General features: G+C 39.1%; 1 protein-coding gene across 1 annotated transcript; it reads left to right on the top strand.

The window, feature by feature from the left end:
* The first annotated feature begins 9711 nt into the window (after nucleotides 1-9711).
* LOC113692506 (pentatricopeptide repeat-containing protein At4g04370-like) lies at nucleotides 9712-13149 on the top strand. The gene has a single exon (XM_027210922.2). It carries the CDS (start codon nucleotides 10404-10406, stop codon nucleotides 12684-12686), a length of 2283 nt encoding a protein of 760 aa, XP_027066723.1. The 5' UTR covers nucleotides 9712-10403; the 3' UTR covers nucleotides 12687-13149.
* Nucleotides 13150-14636: the final 1487 nt, after the last annotated feature.

Here is a 14636-nt window from a genome sequence, read left to right as displayed (position 1 = left end):
GATTAAGTATTGTGTCATTATAGAAGAATCTTGGTTGGTATGCCTGTAAATCAATATCACCATGTCATGTAAACTTACTTATCCTACTTAATTTATTGCTTAGATGACACAGTCTTGTCGATGCTTTGGTACGACTTCGTGTTAGTAAGAGATGGAAAGACTCTTTCAGCTTGTCACAAAAGGAAAAAAAAAAAAATCTTTTAGCTTCCTACAAAAATTTGTACACTTTTATTAGACCACAAGTAACGAATTTGTAGATTTTTTTCGAGTAATTAAATCCATTTAATTAAATTACATAAACTGATTTATCTAATATAACTTTTAACTATTATAATGTCACAACAATGACTTTGGTATTTATCCATTCTTATTAATTTTTTAAACACCAATGTTATATCCCTGTTGTAAAGGACAAAATCGTCCAAATATTCCCATGCAAAATATTTGCTAAAACAATAACCTCCATATAATTTAATTCAAGGTAATTTTATAACTATCCACTTCTCTCTTTTTTTTTTTTTTTTCAAGTTAATGACACATAATTAAGAGCAACAAGTAGGTGAGAATGGGCAATTGCCCCCTCACTTTAAGGAAATTCATTATTGAGCTAATATAATTTGAAGATTTTTAAAAAAGAGTTGGCCATTTTATACACACCTAAAAAAAATTATGAAATTCCCTTTTTGTTGTCCATTGAATTAGCTAAACTATTAAAATAACATACTCGTTACCTTTTACAAAAGTGTTGGACCTATTAGAAGACATTTATTATTGTTTTGATGTTCCTAAACTCAAAGATATATATATATATATATAATGTTCTTCATTGCCATGTATCTTCATTGCTAAATTTTTAACATCAATATCTATTAGTCGTACAACACGTAACAAAATCACCAGTGACTATTTTGCACACAAAATGTTATACAAAATTTATCACATTTGAGCTTTGAAGGCATGTTAGCAAAACCAAATACATATAAATTGATCCATACGACTTTCCATATATTTCGAAGCCTTAATCGTAGAGACTGGTGCTCTTGGTCACTGGTCAGGTATTAAAGAAAAAGACAACCGATGGTTTTCTTGCGTAGAAGACCTGCAAATGTCTACTACAACACCTAAATTCTTGTCTTGGACAACCATCACATCCCAATCCAACGAAGTTAACCACCCCCACAAGAAAAGCGCTTTAAGCTTGGGATGTGAATTTAGTAGTAAATGGAATTCAAAACAATCCGGGTTGATACCTCTTTTGAAACACCTATATGTCACACAGATGTGATTGGCGGGGTATTGCACGAGACAGGATTTATCTAATATGCACTCTCAGGTAGCGGCTGCGAGTTTTCTTGTAAAAAAAAAAATGCTCTAAAAAAAGGAAAGAATTCTTGCAAATTCACAGCCTCTAAAAGCTTGCTCTAAATGAATTACTCAATATATGCAACTTCATTCTCAAAACAGAAATCCAAAAAAAAGCACGCGCGCGCGCACACACATATATATATGCAATTATGCATCTTCTTTCTTCAATTGATATTTTTTTCAAAGAGTTTCTGAAATAAAAAAAAAATTATTATGAGGGTTCTAAATTCAGAATCACACGAATTGCACATCCAACTGCGAAATTCATAGGACCAAAGAAGAAAATGAAGCCGATGAAATTCATGCTTATATAAAACTTCCGGCGAAGAAGTTGAAGAGACCTCCACTCCCAGGGAACAAATGTACCCAACCGGGCCGACATGCCCTGAAGAAGATCTAATTGGGTCGTCAGTTATTTGGGCAGCTAATGGGATTCCACATGGATTTGCATTTTTCTCTTTTTTTTTATTCATTTTGTTAGTAATTTGGACCCATGGAGTATGGACTGGGTTGCTCTTTCTGTGGGCCTCAAGCACTCAAATGCATGGCCCAATGTTAAGGGAGTTTTTTAGGTCATTATTCAGCACTTACTGTGGAAAGGTTAGCCAGAAAAACAGCCTTGTACAGGGCACCCAGCATGACAAATAAAGTTTTTTTTTTTTGAAGGACAAATAAAGTTTCGAATCCATCCGGAGAAACCGCATTGCAAGGGATCCTCTTGAAATTAAAAGCGAGCCCGATATAATCTCGGGGGATTAGGCGTTTTCCTACCTAACCTCCTTTAGTAACGGGGGTTAGATCAAGTAAAACGGAGTCGTGATTAGGGGTGAGCAATTACGGTAATTATCGAATTACCGACCAAAATCGATTTAAATTTGATAATTCGAAGTCGGTAATTCAATCGGTAAATCGGTGATATCGAATTAGTAAGAATCGAATTAGGATAAAAAATGGTTTTGGAGTTTTTGAATTCGAATTTACCGAATCCGAATTTATTTCTGTAAAGCGGTAAAATATTACCGTTTTCAAATTTGAAATTCCGAATAAAGTTAAATAGGAAATAATATGTCCGGATCTATGTTCCAATTTCAGTACCCTAATTAGTACACTTTCTAATTTCACTATTTCTGCTCTCCTTTTTCTCTCGTTCCTTTGCGCCACCGCCCACTGAAGTCTAAAGCCTAAGCTGTTTCTGAGTTTCTCCTCTCCTCTCCTCAATTACAGAAGGCTCACCCCTAACTTTGTCCGTTTCTCGTTCTGCTTGCTTTTGCTTTCTGCTTTCTGTTTCTGGTTTCTCAACTGAAGATAGAAACCCTAAGCAGCTAAGCCTCCTCCAGCCGGCTCCTCGCAAGTCACACCTCCTCCAGCCGGTCCATTTAAAGGTTTGGTTAAAAATTAGAACTGCTCATTGAATAAGAGGTTAGACATGGATTCTTTAGTTCTTTGTTTGTTTCCTATTTTTTGTCTTTCAAGTGAGGACAGAAATATTAATCATCAGAGGAAGAGAGGAGGAGGGGGCAGTCTTCATCAATGGCAATTGACTTCTGTAATGTATATCCACTGGCCAGCTCTTGGGGTTTCCTAAAATGATGAGGTAGTAAAACGGATGTAAGGCTTAAGAAATTTGGCAATGGGATTGATAAAAAAGAAAGTAGGCAGACAAACCAATTTTCAGTAATCATGAGATAACGTGTGCTTTCTCTTTTTGATATTTGGCTCTGCTTTATGGTTTCTAATTGGGCATTTGCCTTGTTATGGTAACGTGCTGTTTGCTGATGAAAATGGTCAAAGAAGCAGTTTCCTGGAATTCGGTTAAATCGGTAACTTTCTGTTTTTTGAATTGAATTCGGATTTGATATTTTCTATTTCGAATGCGAATTAAGTTGAATATTTCCAGAATCATTTACCGAAAATTACCGATTTCAACCTACTGAATTCAAATTCGATTCTCACCCCTACTCGTGATGCCTAACATAACGAACAAAGCTAACATCCATCTAGAGACAACTATATTATGAGGGAACTTCTCGTTGTAAATAATAAATTTAATAGAATCGAGAGGGAGGGATTTACAATCAGATTGTATCTCTACTTTGTTCCAGCCACATAGTTTAGCCTTTATCACAGCTTTTCTGATAGCTAAGGAATCCTCAACTGCTGGGATACCATTTCTGCTCTCCTCCCTGCCCAAACCCCTACAATCTCCCCATCCTCCCTTCTGGCCACTACTCCCCACCCAATCCTCCTATCCTTCAACCCCAAGGCTGCATCAGTGTTTAGTTTTATAAAGCCCTGAGGGGGTGGATACCATCTGCTAATCCCTGCCCCCTGTTCTTTCTCCATTACCTCCTTATTATCAGCCCCATACCTCACCTCATTATGTTCAGCCCACTCCTGCACAGCCTTACCTGCTGTTCTCCCTGGGTAGTTGCTCATCTCATTGAACTGTACTTGGTTCTTTGATTTTCATATCTGCCAAAGTATGTTCACAGTCAAAGCAATGTGGTTCTTCCCTTCTATTCTGTCTTGTGCATCCATCAAGCTATTCCACCAATGCCAAAAACTATGCCTAAACTCTTTAAGCCTATCCCAATTAATTGGAGCTGCCTTCCATATATTTTCAGAATGTCTACAAAAGAAGAACATATGCTCCAACTCTTTAAGCCCATCCTAATTAATTGGAGCTGCCTTCCATATATTTTCAGAATGTCTACAAAAGAAGAACATATGCTCCAAGGTTTCTGTCCCCTCCCCACAGCACCTGCATTTATCCTCCCTACTACCAATTCTCCTTTTGATCACCACATTGACTGGTAATACATCATGTAAACATCTCCATATAAAATGTTTCAGTTTATGTTTAATACCTAAACCCCACAGCACCTTCCAAGCTTTAGAATTAGGTTCATTCCTACTATTACTAGTCTCATGTTGTTCCTTCCTTCTCCATTCCCCTCTCATTTCTCTGGCCAGCATATATCCTGTTTTGACAGAATACTGCCCAGATTTTGTAAATGGCCACACCAACTTATCCTTCCCTGCACATAAACTAATTGGAATTCCTTCTATCTTCCTGCAGTCTTCCTCACTAAGTAGAGTTTCCATCATTGCTCTGTTCCACTTTCCGTTCTGAATTAGTTCATGTACCTTTAGGATTTTACAACCTGCAGGCATTGGAGTGGCCACCATACTCGTACCTTCACCTGGGATCCACCTATCTTTCCAGATATCCACAGTTGTGCCATCTCCAACTTTCTTCCTAACCACTCTTTCCATCACCTCCCTTGCACTCATAATGCTCTTCCATATCCAAGAGTCCCCTGCCTTTATCTGTGTCTTCCAAATTGCTTCCCCTTTGAAGTATTTCCCCTTTAACACCTTGCTTAATAGCAGATTGGGTTGTGTCAGAATTCTCCATAACATCTTAGCTAGCATGGCACTATTAAAATCCAGCAAGTCCCTAAAGCCTAAACCTCCTTTCCCTTTTATTTCAGCCAACTTCCCCCACCTCACCCAGTGAGTCTTTCTCTTCCCCTCACTCTCCCCTTACCAAAAGCGAGCCATTTCACCACTTATATCCTAACATAAGCTCTTAGGCAGCTTGCAGCAACTCATAGCATAGGCAGGCATTGCTAGTATCACAGACTTTAGCAGCACTTTCTTCCCAGCCTGGCTCAACAGCTTTTCTTTCCACCCTTTGATCTTCCCCATCACTTTTTCCTTGATATAATTGAAGACTTGTCTTTTAGATCTGCCAATCACCATTGGTAGCCCAAGATACTTACTCTGGTCCACCTGCTTCATTCCTCCCAATAATTTGAGGATCTCTGCCTTATTGCTTTCCTCAGTGTTTTTGTTGAAGAACATAGATGACTTATCTGTGTTAATCTTTTGTCCTGATGCTGCTTCATACAACTCCAAGATCCTCTTCACTTGTTCAGCCTCCTTAATGCTGGCTCTACAGAAGATAAGGGTGTCATCTGCAAAAAACAAGTGGGAAATAGCAGGACTGGCTTTGGCAATCTTTAATCCAGTCAGACAATGGTTGCTCAATGCTTGCTTCAGCAAGCTAGAGAGCCCCTCAGACACCAGTAAAAATAGATATGGGGATAGTGGGTCCCCCTGCCTTATACCTCTTGAAGGCTTAACCAAACCTATCTTCTCACCATTCACATTAAAAGAATATACAACAGAAGACATACATTTAAAGATTCAGTTTATCCAAATCTGACAGAAATCCATTTTTTCCATTATCTTGACTACACAAGGTCATTTTACTCTGTCATAGGCTTTAGCCATATCTAGTTTAAGAGCCATAAACTCATTAGATCCAGTTCGTCTATGATTTAAACAATGAATACTTTCATGAGCAATCACAATATTATCAATGATTTGTCTGCCAGGAATAAAAGTAGACTGATTACCACTAATGCAGTGTTGCAGAAAAGGTTTCAATCTATTAACCAGGATCTTAGAAATGATTCTATACACAACATTACATAAACTGATGGGCCTATATTGGGACACAGAAATAGGAGCTTTAACTTTTGGAATTAAGGTGATAATAGTCTCATTAATAGCCTTCAGTAAATGACCAGAATGAAAGAAGCTAGATATGGCTGCTATAAGATCATTTTTAATTACATCCCAGAAATGCTGAAAGAAAAAGGGGGTCATACCATCAGGTCCGGGGGCCTTATTGGGATGTAAGGAAAAAACAGCTTTCCTGACTTTCATCTCAGAGACTGGTTTGGTGAGCTTGTTATTCATCTGAGCTATGATTACCTGAGGAATACCACTGAGTATTGCATCAACCTGTCTTGGATTACTGGATGTGAAGAGTTTCTCAAAATACACATTAATTTCATCTCTCACCTCCCCCTCAGATTCACACCAAGTACCATTCTCCCTTTGCAGAGTAGATATATTGTTCCTTTTCCTTCTCCTCTCTACCACCGTATGGAAATACTTAGTATTCCTGTCCCCCTCCCTCAACCATTGCACTCTGGCTTTTTGCCCCCAGTAAGTTTCTTCCTGCCTGTAAGCCTCAGTGAGTTGTTTTTTCAGGGTACTCAACCTACCCTTTTTATCTTCCTGCTGTCCCCTATGAACCTCAGTTATTTCCTTCTTTATCCTCCATATTTGTGTTTTAACATTGGCATTGTAATGCCTCCTCCACTGTAACAATGCCATCCTACACTCTTTAATTTTCTGTTTTAGCCTAAAACCCCTAGACCCCCTCTGCTGTTTCCCCCATGCTGAAGCAATAATGCCCCTAACCTCCTTATGCTGCACCCAATTTTTATCAAAGGAAAACCTATGTTTCCACTTTCTGTGCTTTGGCTCAGTATCCAAGAGCAACATACAGTGGTCAGAAGCCTCATTCTGCAAGTGCACACACTTAGCTTTACCATGCTCCATGCTCCCTTCTCCAATCCCAACTGCACAGAATTCTATCTAACCTTTCCTTGACCTCCCCATCCTCCTCCCAATTATTACACCAGGTCCAGGGGATCCCCTCATAACCTATATCTATCAACTGGTTGTCATTAACAAATTTCCTAAAATCTCTAAAACTATTCTCACTTCTCAGCTTCCTACCCCATTTCTCATCCCCAGACATAATATCATTCATATCCCCTGCTAGGATCCAATTCGAACCCCATATAGTTGATTTATTTTCTATAACTTTCCACTGATGTGCTCTTACCTGATCAGTACTACTAGCATAGACCCCAATAAACCACCAATATGCCTCATTCCCTTTCCCTACCACATTAAGCTCTATAGTAAACTCAGTGGACAAAACTCTCCTAATTTCTATCTCCTTTCTCCAAAGTACAGCCAAGCCTCCAGCCTTACCTCTGGGTTCAACAACAAACAGACTGTCATACTTCAATCTCCTCTTCATCTTAATCATAACATCTTTTTTATTTTTAGTTTTAGCTAAGAAAATTACCTCAGGGGAGTGGAGTCTCACAACCTCCTCAAGTTGGGAAACTGTCAAGGGGCTCCCAGCACCTCGACAGTTCCACACCACAGCTCTCATTGAGGGTTGGGAGCCCCATTAAGATTGGGCTCCACCACCTTCAGAAGATCCTCTCTACCTACAACCCCTTCCATCCCCTTAAGCTTTTTCTGATCCCCCCTCACCAGCTCCCCATAATTCTCCTTCCCATGTGTGTCCCCCTGTTTCCTTTTCCCAGAATCCTTCTCTATCTCCATTCCAGAGTTTTTATCTCCCAAAGGCACTCTCCTTCCCACTTCCTGCACCAACCTCCTCCATCCCCTACTACCCTTATATTTCCCAGTACCCTTTCCTTTTCCCTCCTCCCTTCCCTTGCTCTTACTCATCCTTTTCTCCTCCTGCCCCCCATCAATCCATATAGTGTCATCCTCTGCCTTCTCCAATTGTTCCATTCTCCCCTCACCATAACTCAGCTCCCCCTCCCCTTCTATATTGAAATCTGAGGACTCCCCTCCCAACTTCAGGTGTTTACCTGATTCCTTATCCCCTACCTGTCCCCCCACTCCCTCTCCTCCCTCATTCCCCACACAGAGTGTCCTGTGTTGTTCAACAGCATCATCATCTGGGAGGATTTCCTTACACATTGTATTGCTCGCACTTCCATTCCCCTCTTGCCCATTCCAGGTGTCCTCACCTCCCCCCCATGTCAAAAATAAGTTGTTAACCACATTCCCATTACCCTTAGTCCTAATAAACTCTCCAGCATCCCCTTCATATTTTGAATATGTTTTATTTTGTTTTTTTGGACTCCTAGCATTACTAACTCGCATCCAGGCTCCAAATTGTGTTTCCCTATCCAGATAGTTGCCTTTCATTTTACAATTTTTCTCATTATGCCCCAACTTCCCGCAATAATAACAGAAATCAGGACATCTCTCATACCTAAACTCAATCCATTTCATTGCCCCATTCATCCTAACCGTAGTTCCCCTTAGCAATGGTTGTTCAATATCAATTTCCACTAAGATTTTCAAGTGCTTACCATCTTTACCCCCACCATTAGGAATGATGACCTCTTTAACTGAGTCAAAAACTCCTCCTATCTTACGACCAATTTCTTTAGTTATCCAATGAATTGGGAGATTCCAGATCTGCACCCAAATCCAAGTTTTACTAAAAGCTTTAGCATCTTTTTCAATTCCCTCCTTCCAAGGGATAACAAGAAGAGGTAAATTATCATACACCCATGGCCTCCCATTTAAAATTCTATCCATATCATTCTGATTTATGAATATAAACTGAAACAAATTAACTCCTATTTCTACAACCTTCACGTTCTTGGCAAACATCCACATATTACTGGTAAAGCTCTTAATACCTGTGATATTTGCCACTTTTTCCCCAATCACTTTGCCAATAATGCTCATCCGACAGATCTCCACTCCCTGGAAAGTATCTTCCCCTTCAATTTGAATGCATGCCACCTCCTTTTCTGACAAATCAAATTTCCTCAACACGTCTTCCAGCTCCTCAGCCATTGATGCAATACCCAGGGAACCTCGCCGCAAATCACAGGCCACGAACTTCAGCTCTCCAGTTCCAAGATGAAGCTAGAAAAACAGCAAAAACAGTTAGCAGAAACGGCTACCAGAAAGCAGACGATCTACCACTAGAAATTGAAAACCGAAATCAACAGCAAAGAGTATCACTGAATCTGAATAGACACGAGTACTAGAGAAAGAAACAAAACTACTAAAAAAGATCTGAGCACAACCTAACGCAAGCCGAGCTTCGCAATTAAAGGTTAATAAGATGCTACCGCTATAAGACTCCTACGAATAGGAAAACTCAGGTACCACAGATCAAAACCAGAATCAAAGTGATTGAATCCTGAAAATTATCCATTGTTAATCACCGCGAACAGATCACTTAAGATTATGGCTCGCAATGTGAGGAGATATGGCCAGCCAAACTATGGGAAATTTAAATTTTGGAGGCTAAAGTTGTTTAACCACCCACGAGGGGGAAAAGTTCTCTACTAGAGAGAGAAAGGAGCTCTCATGAGAGAGAGATTCTTACAAAGGGTGTATTAGTGTACAACTTCTTCTGAATTTTTTTAGCCTGCAAATGTCCGAGCTCCCGATTTTTCTAATTGTACGTGGGGGATTTGAGCTCTTGGCCTAGTGGGTTGGGGGGAAAGTGCAATTCTTTCCTATAGCATATTTATCTTTGACAAGTTGGTCACTCACTCCCTGATTTTAGACTCGGAAGGTTATGACTATATAAAAAAGTAGTGCGACAAACGCAACGCAAACCAGAAAAAAATAAATCATGGTTCCTTGGGCTTGTTTTTTCTGAGGATAAATCACACCTTATTTCATTACGATTACGACCTTCATTTGCATAAAAAATAGATTATTTACATGTCCTGTATGATTTCTTGCTTCTTTAAATGAAGATGCAAATATTCATACAGTTTCGCTTAGAAAAAGTACTAATAATCATGTCATGTAAGAGGGATTTTATAAAGAACTGGAAATGAACAAATTGGGATAGCAAAGCCTACCTAGTCAAGATGTGAATATTTTAATCGTTGGTCCAATATCAATCAATTCAGTTGAAACATGCTCGTCCAGCTCCATTGCTGCACTTTGTTTTGACTGCAAGGAAATTGTCTGCTCAGTCGTCGGCTGAAAGATGTTTTGTTTGAGGGCGGATACAATAAAAATCTGTTCTTTTACTCACTGAGTCTACCATTTTCTAGTTGTCACTTTTGTTTCCGAGGTTTCTCCCAGATGAGTGATTCACTTTATTTAGCTTGAAATTTTTTCTGGGCGTTGTACTTTTAATGAATAACAACTCAACCTTGGGGGAACTGAAAGAAATGAGGTTCAGTTCTACACGATCAATCACCTTAACCTCAAAAAATTTGGGATATTGCAATTATAAAGTTATTATTGTGTCTCAAGTTTTTTGTAGTCTCGAGTATCATGCTTTTCTTTTGAAGGTATAAATTCCAATGGAGGGTAACTATGAAGCCGTCTGCTGATCCAAGTTTATACCAGAAAAGATGAACAACAAAGTTAGACCCCATATTTTTCGTACTTTAATGCCACCGCCACCCCTACAACTTCCACCCTCCGCCACGGCAACTGCAGCTACCAAGTCATTTAACTCGAAACTAAACCGGCTTTCCTCGGTAGGAGAACCCCACCAAGTTCTCTGGACTTATATATCAATGCTGAAATCCTGTGTTGCTCCAGACTCCTTTACTTATTCGAGTCTCCTTAAAGCCTGCACTGCGCTTAACCTTCAATCTCAAGGACTCTGTTTCCACCAACATGTTATCGTTAATGGGTTCTCTTCAGATCCTTATATTGCAACTTCTTTGATAACTTTATATTCAAAATTAGGACATATTAGCAGTGCTCGAAAAGTGTTTGATGCAATGCCTGTGAGAGATATTGTTCCGTGGACTGCTATCGTCGGGAGTTATTCACGAGCTGGTGATATTGATTCTGCGTTCTTTATGTATAAAAAAATGCAATATGAAGGAATAAAACCCAGCGCTGTTACTGTTCTAAATATGCTTTCTGGGATTTCAGAGAGTGATCAGCTGAAATGTTTACATCCTTCAGTGGTGAAGTGTGGACTTGAGTTTAACGTAGCTCTGATCAATGGCATGTTGAACGTGTATGGGAAATGTGGAAGAGTAGAAGATGCTAGAAACTTGTTTGAATTAATGAACGACAAAGATCTTGTTTCATGGAATTCTTTGATTTCAGTTTATGCTTTAGTTGGGAATATGAGTGAGATTTTAGAGCTTTTAGATAGGATGAGAATTTCTGGTATGGAACCTGATCAACAGACTTTTACATCATTGATTCCTACAATTGCTAAAGAGGATAATATCAGATTGGGAAAAGCAGTACATGGACAGATACTCTCTGCTGGTCTTGGATCAAGTGCCCATGTTGAAACCGCATTGATGGGAATGTATCTGAAACAAAGCAATGTGAACGATGCGCACAGAATTTTTGACACAGCAAAAGAAAAGGATGTGGTTATGTGGACAACAATGATATCAGGGCTTGTACAGAATGAGCGTGCTGATAAAGCATTGGAAGTCTTTAGGCTGATGTTAATTTCTGGAGTGATGCCATCCAGTGCTACATTGGCGAGTGCTATTGCAGCTTGTGCTCAGTTGGTGTCATATAAGCTGGGGACTTCACTTCATGGCTATATCATGAGGCAAAATATAGCTGTTGATGTTCCTTTCCAAAATGCACTTGTTACTATGTATGCGAAGTGTGGCTACCTAGATCAAAGTTTTGTGGTTTTTCAGATGATGCAGGAAAGAGATGTTGTATCCTGGAATGCAATTGTTGCTGCTAATGCTCAAAATGGGAAATTAAGAGAAGCGTTCTGTTTGTTTAATGAAATGAGAACAGCTCTTATAAAGCCTGATTCAGTCAGTGTTGTCTGTCTTCTTCAAGCTTGTGCTTCTATAGGGGCATACCAGCAAGGGAAGTGGATTCACACCTTTGTCATTAGAAGCTGTCTTGGGCCATGCATTAGGATTGACACAGCTTTGGTTGATATGTATTGTAAATGCGGTAACTTGGCTATTGCTAGGAAGTGTTTTGATAACATGCCACAGCATGACATTGTTTCGTGGAGTACAATTATTGCGGGTTATGGTAGTCATGGCCAAGGAGAAACTGCTTTGGAGATGTACTCAAGGTGTCTGCGAGATGGATTCAAGCCAAACCCTACTATTTTCTTATCCATTCTCTATGCCTGCAGCCATAATGGGCTTATTGACCAGGGAATAAGGTTGTTTGAGTCTATGATAAATGATTTCCGGATTGAACCTGAATTTGAGCACAATGGGTGCATTGTTGATCTCCTTTGCCGAGCAGGTAGGGTAGAAGATGCCTATGACTTTTATAAGAAAATGTTTCCTGAACCAATGGCTGATGTTTTGGGCATTATACTTGATGCATGTCGAACAAAAAGAAAGACGGAGCTTGCTGATACTGTTGCAAAAGAAATTTCACTTCTGAAGCCTGTAGATCCTGGAAAATATGTGCAATTGGCACACAACTATGCTTCAATGGCCGATTGGGATGGTGTAGGTGAAGCTTGGGGCCAGATGAAATCTCTTGGTTTGAAAAAGGTTCCAGGTTGGAGTTTCATTGAATTGCATGGAACAATCATGACATTTTTCAGAGGCCACGTTTGTCATCCCCAATATGATGATGTAGTGTTGGTTACAAACAATTTGAGCAAGGAAATCAGAGAACTATTATTAAGTCCAAACCATGAAGACTTCATGGTAGAAGTTACATAATTTGGACAATGAAGATTCCTATCTTGCTAGGACAATGTTAGTTGTGGGGTAAAATCAAATGACAACCAAAAGCCTACAGCAAGCTATCATACTCAGGCACAGGTGATGGAAGAATCAATGTGTCTCGGTAGATAGAATGAATATCGTTGCAATCATTCACCCTCTAATGATGTTAAGCTGGATACATGCCAGGTTTATTCTAGAGTGGGCTTAAGCTATATCAGAATAGTGTGTTAAGATATTAATGTACTGACTTAATTGAATTTCCTCCTTATTGGCACTGGTGATAAGGCCATTGCAGCATGATTTCTTGTAAATATACTAGGGTTTGAAGACCATTACAGCATTCTTTTCTTGTAAATACACCAGGGTTTGAAAGATTAATGTTTGGAGGTGGTACTTAAGGCTGCTCCGTGAAGGTTTCCTGAGATGGTAAATGTATTAATTGTGACTGGCAATACAAGTTTGGGAACCCCAAAGCTCGGCCCTTGTTGAGAGACCTCTTAACCACGTTTAATTGATTATATGTCTGAAGGATATTCTTCCAGTAGCATATCATGGTTATGCATAAGTCACAGTCCCTTCTGTTGAAATGTCCAGCCAAATGCATTTCAATGCTAGGTCCTGTAGTGTAAGTGCAGATTATTGTAACTTATTATATGACAGAGTACAGAGTACTGATGCATTCAATAACCACAAGTACCATCCAATCTTGACTTGCTATTTCTTACAAAATGATGAAGTAGAGGCATATTTTTTCTCACTTGATGTATCAGAAGCTCATTTTTTTTTATTCGTGGAGTGTGTTTTAGCTTGAGCTATAGCTTGTCTTTGAGTTCATTATTGGAGTGTGTTTTAGCTTATTTTCTCCCCTTTATTCATCTTCTCCCCCAACCCCCCCCCCCCCCCCTCTTCCCCAACCAAAAGGGGGTTTTCACAAAGGGGTTAGAGGAAACGAAATGGGATGGTGTAGGTTAACTTTTATGCAGTTATATCTTAGCTCAGCATTTTTGGATTTTTGGCCCTTCTAATCCCTTTTCCCTGATTCAGAAATTCAAGTAAATGGTTGATCCCATCCTTTATTCATGGTTTGATCTGCTGGCTAATGCAATTACGGTCTCATTTCTGTGAAACCAATTTGTTTCTTTATTGAAAAAGATAGCTTTTGGTTTGGTGCGATTACTAGTCAAATCTTAAATTTTGCCTGCCATGGGCTTGGAACGTGCTTTTCACGTTTCTATGCTATTATTCCATTGTTCTTTGTGCTCTTTTAGGGTGTGGTTTGATTCATGTAGCTCCTAAGGAAGCAGTCATTTTATCGGCCTGTATTTTGTGGCAAATATGGTTGGCCAGGGACCGATTTCTTTTGGAAGGACAATTTTTGTCCTTTCAAGATACCATCAACGAAGAAGCTTCAACTATTTTCCCGGTTGATTTCCCTTTGCGGGAAACAAGTCGGCACTTTGCTTCCTGCGGTTAACACTACTGTTATACTTTGTATTAGAATGAACTCAAATAACATCGCAATATTCAGATTACAAATGAGGCCCAACAAAAGATTACAGTGCTTTTTAAAAATGGATTAATTTTTCATGCACTGACGATATATACACTGTCAGCATTTGATGAATGATAATTATGTAAAAATTAAATTGAATTTGAAATTTATTTTTTTTATATATGTCATAGATTCAATGGTAATAATATATCGGTATATATAAGATTTATTCTTTAAAAGTTTTATGAAGAATCTTTACTCGAATTTTTTTTCTATAAATTTATGGAGCATAATGGCTTCTCTGTTTCCCGATTTTCACTACATAGGTATACTCTTTTTTTTTTCGAAACGATATTTGATTATATTACTTTCAAAAGATATACAAGTGCGAGCAAAAACTCGAATTGACTTTACAACCAGTGTGCTTAACACTGAGGAAACACCAATTCCTC

This window comes from Coffea arabica, chromosome 6c (genome assembly GCF_036785885.1).
Source record: "Coffea arabica cultivar ET-39 chromosome 6c, Coffea Arabica ET-39 HiFi, whole genome shotgun sequence".
In the NCBI taxonomy this organism is placed as follows: Eukaryota; Viridiplantae; Streptophyta; class Magnoliopsida; order Gentianales; family Rubiaceae; genus Coffea; species Coffea arabica.
Note: the sequence above shows the minus strand (reverse complement) of the source record. Positions and strands in the feature narration are given on the sequence as shown.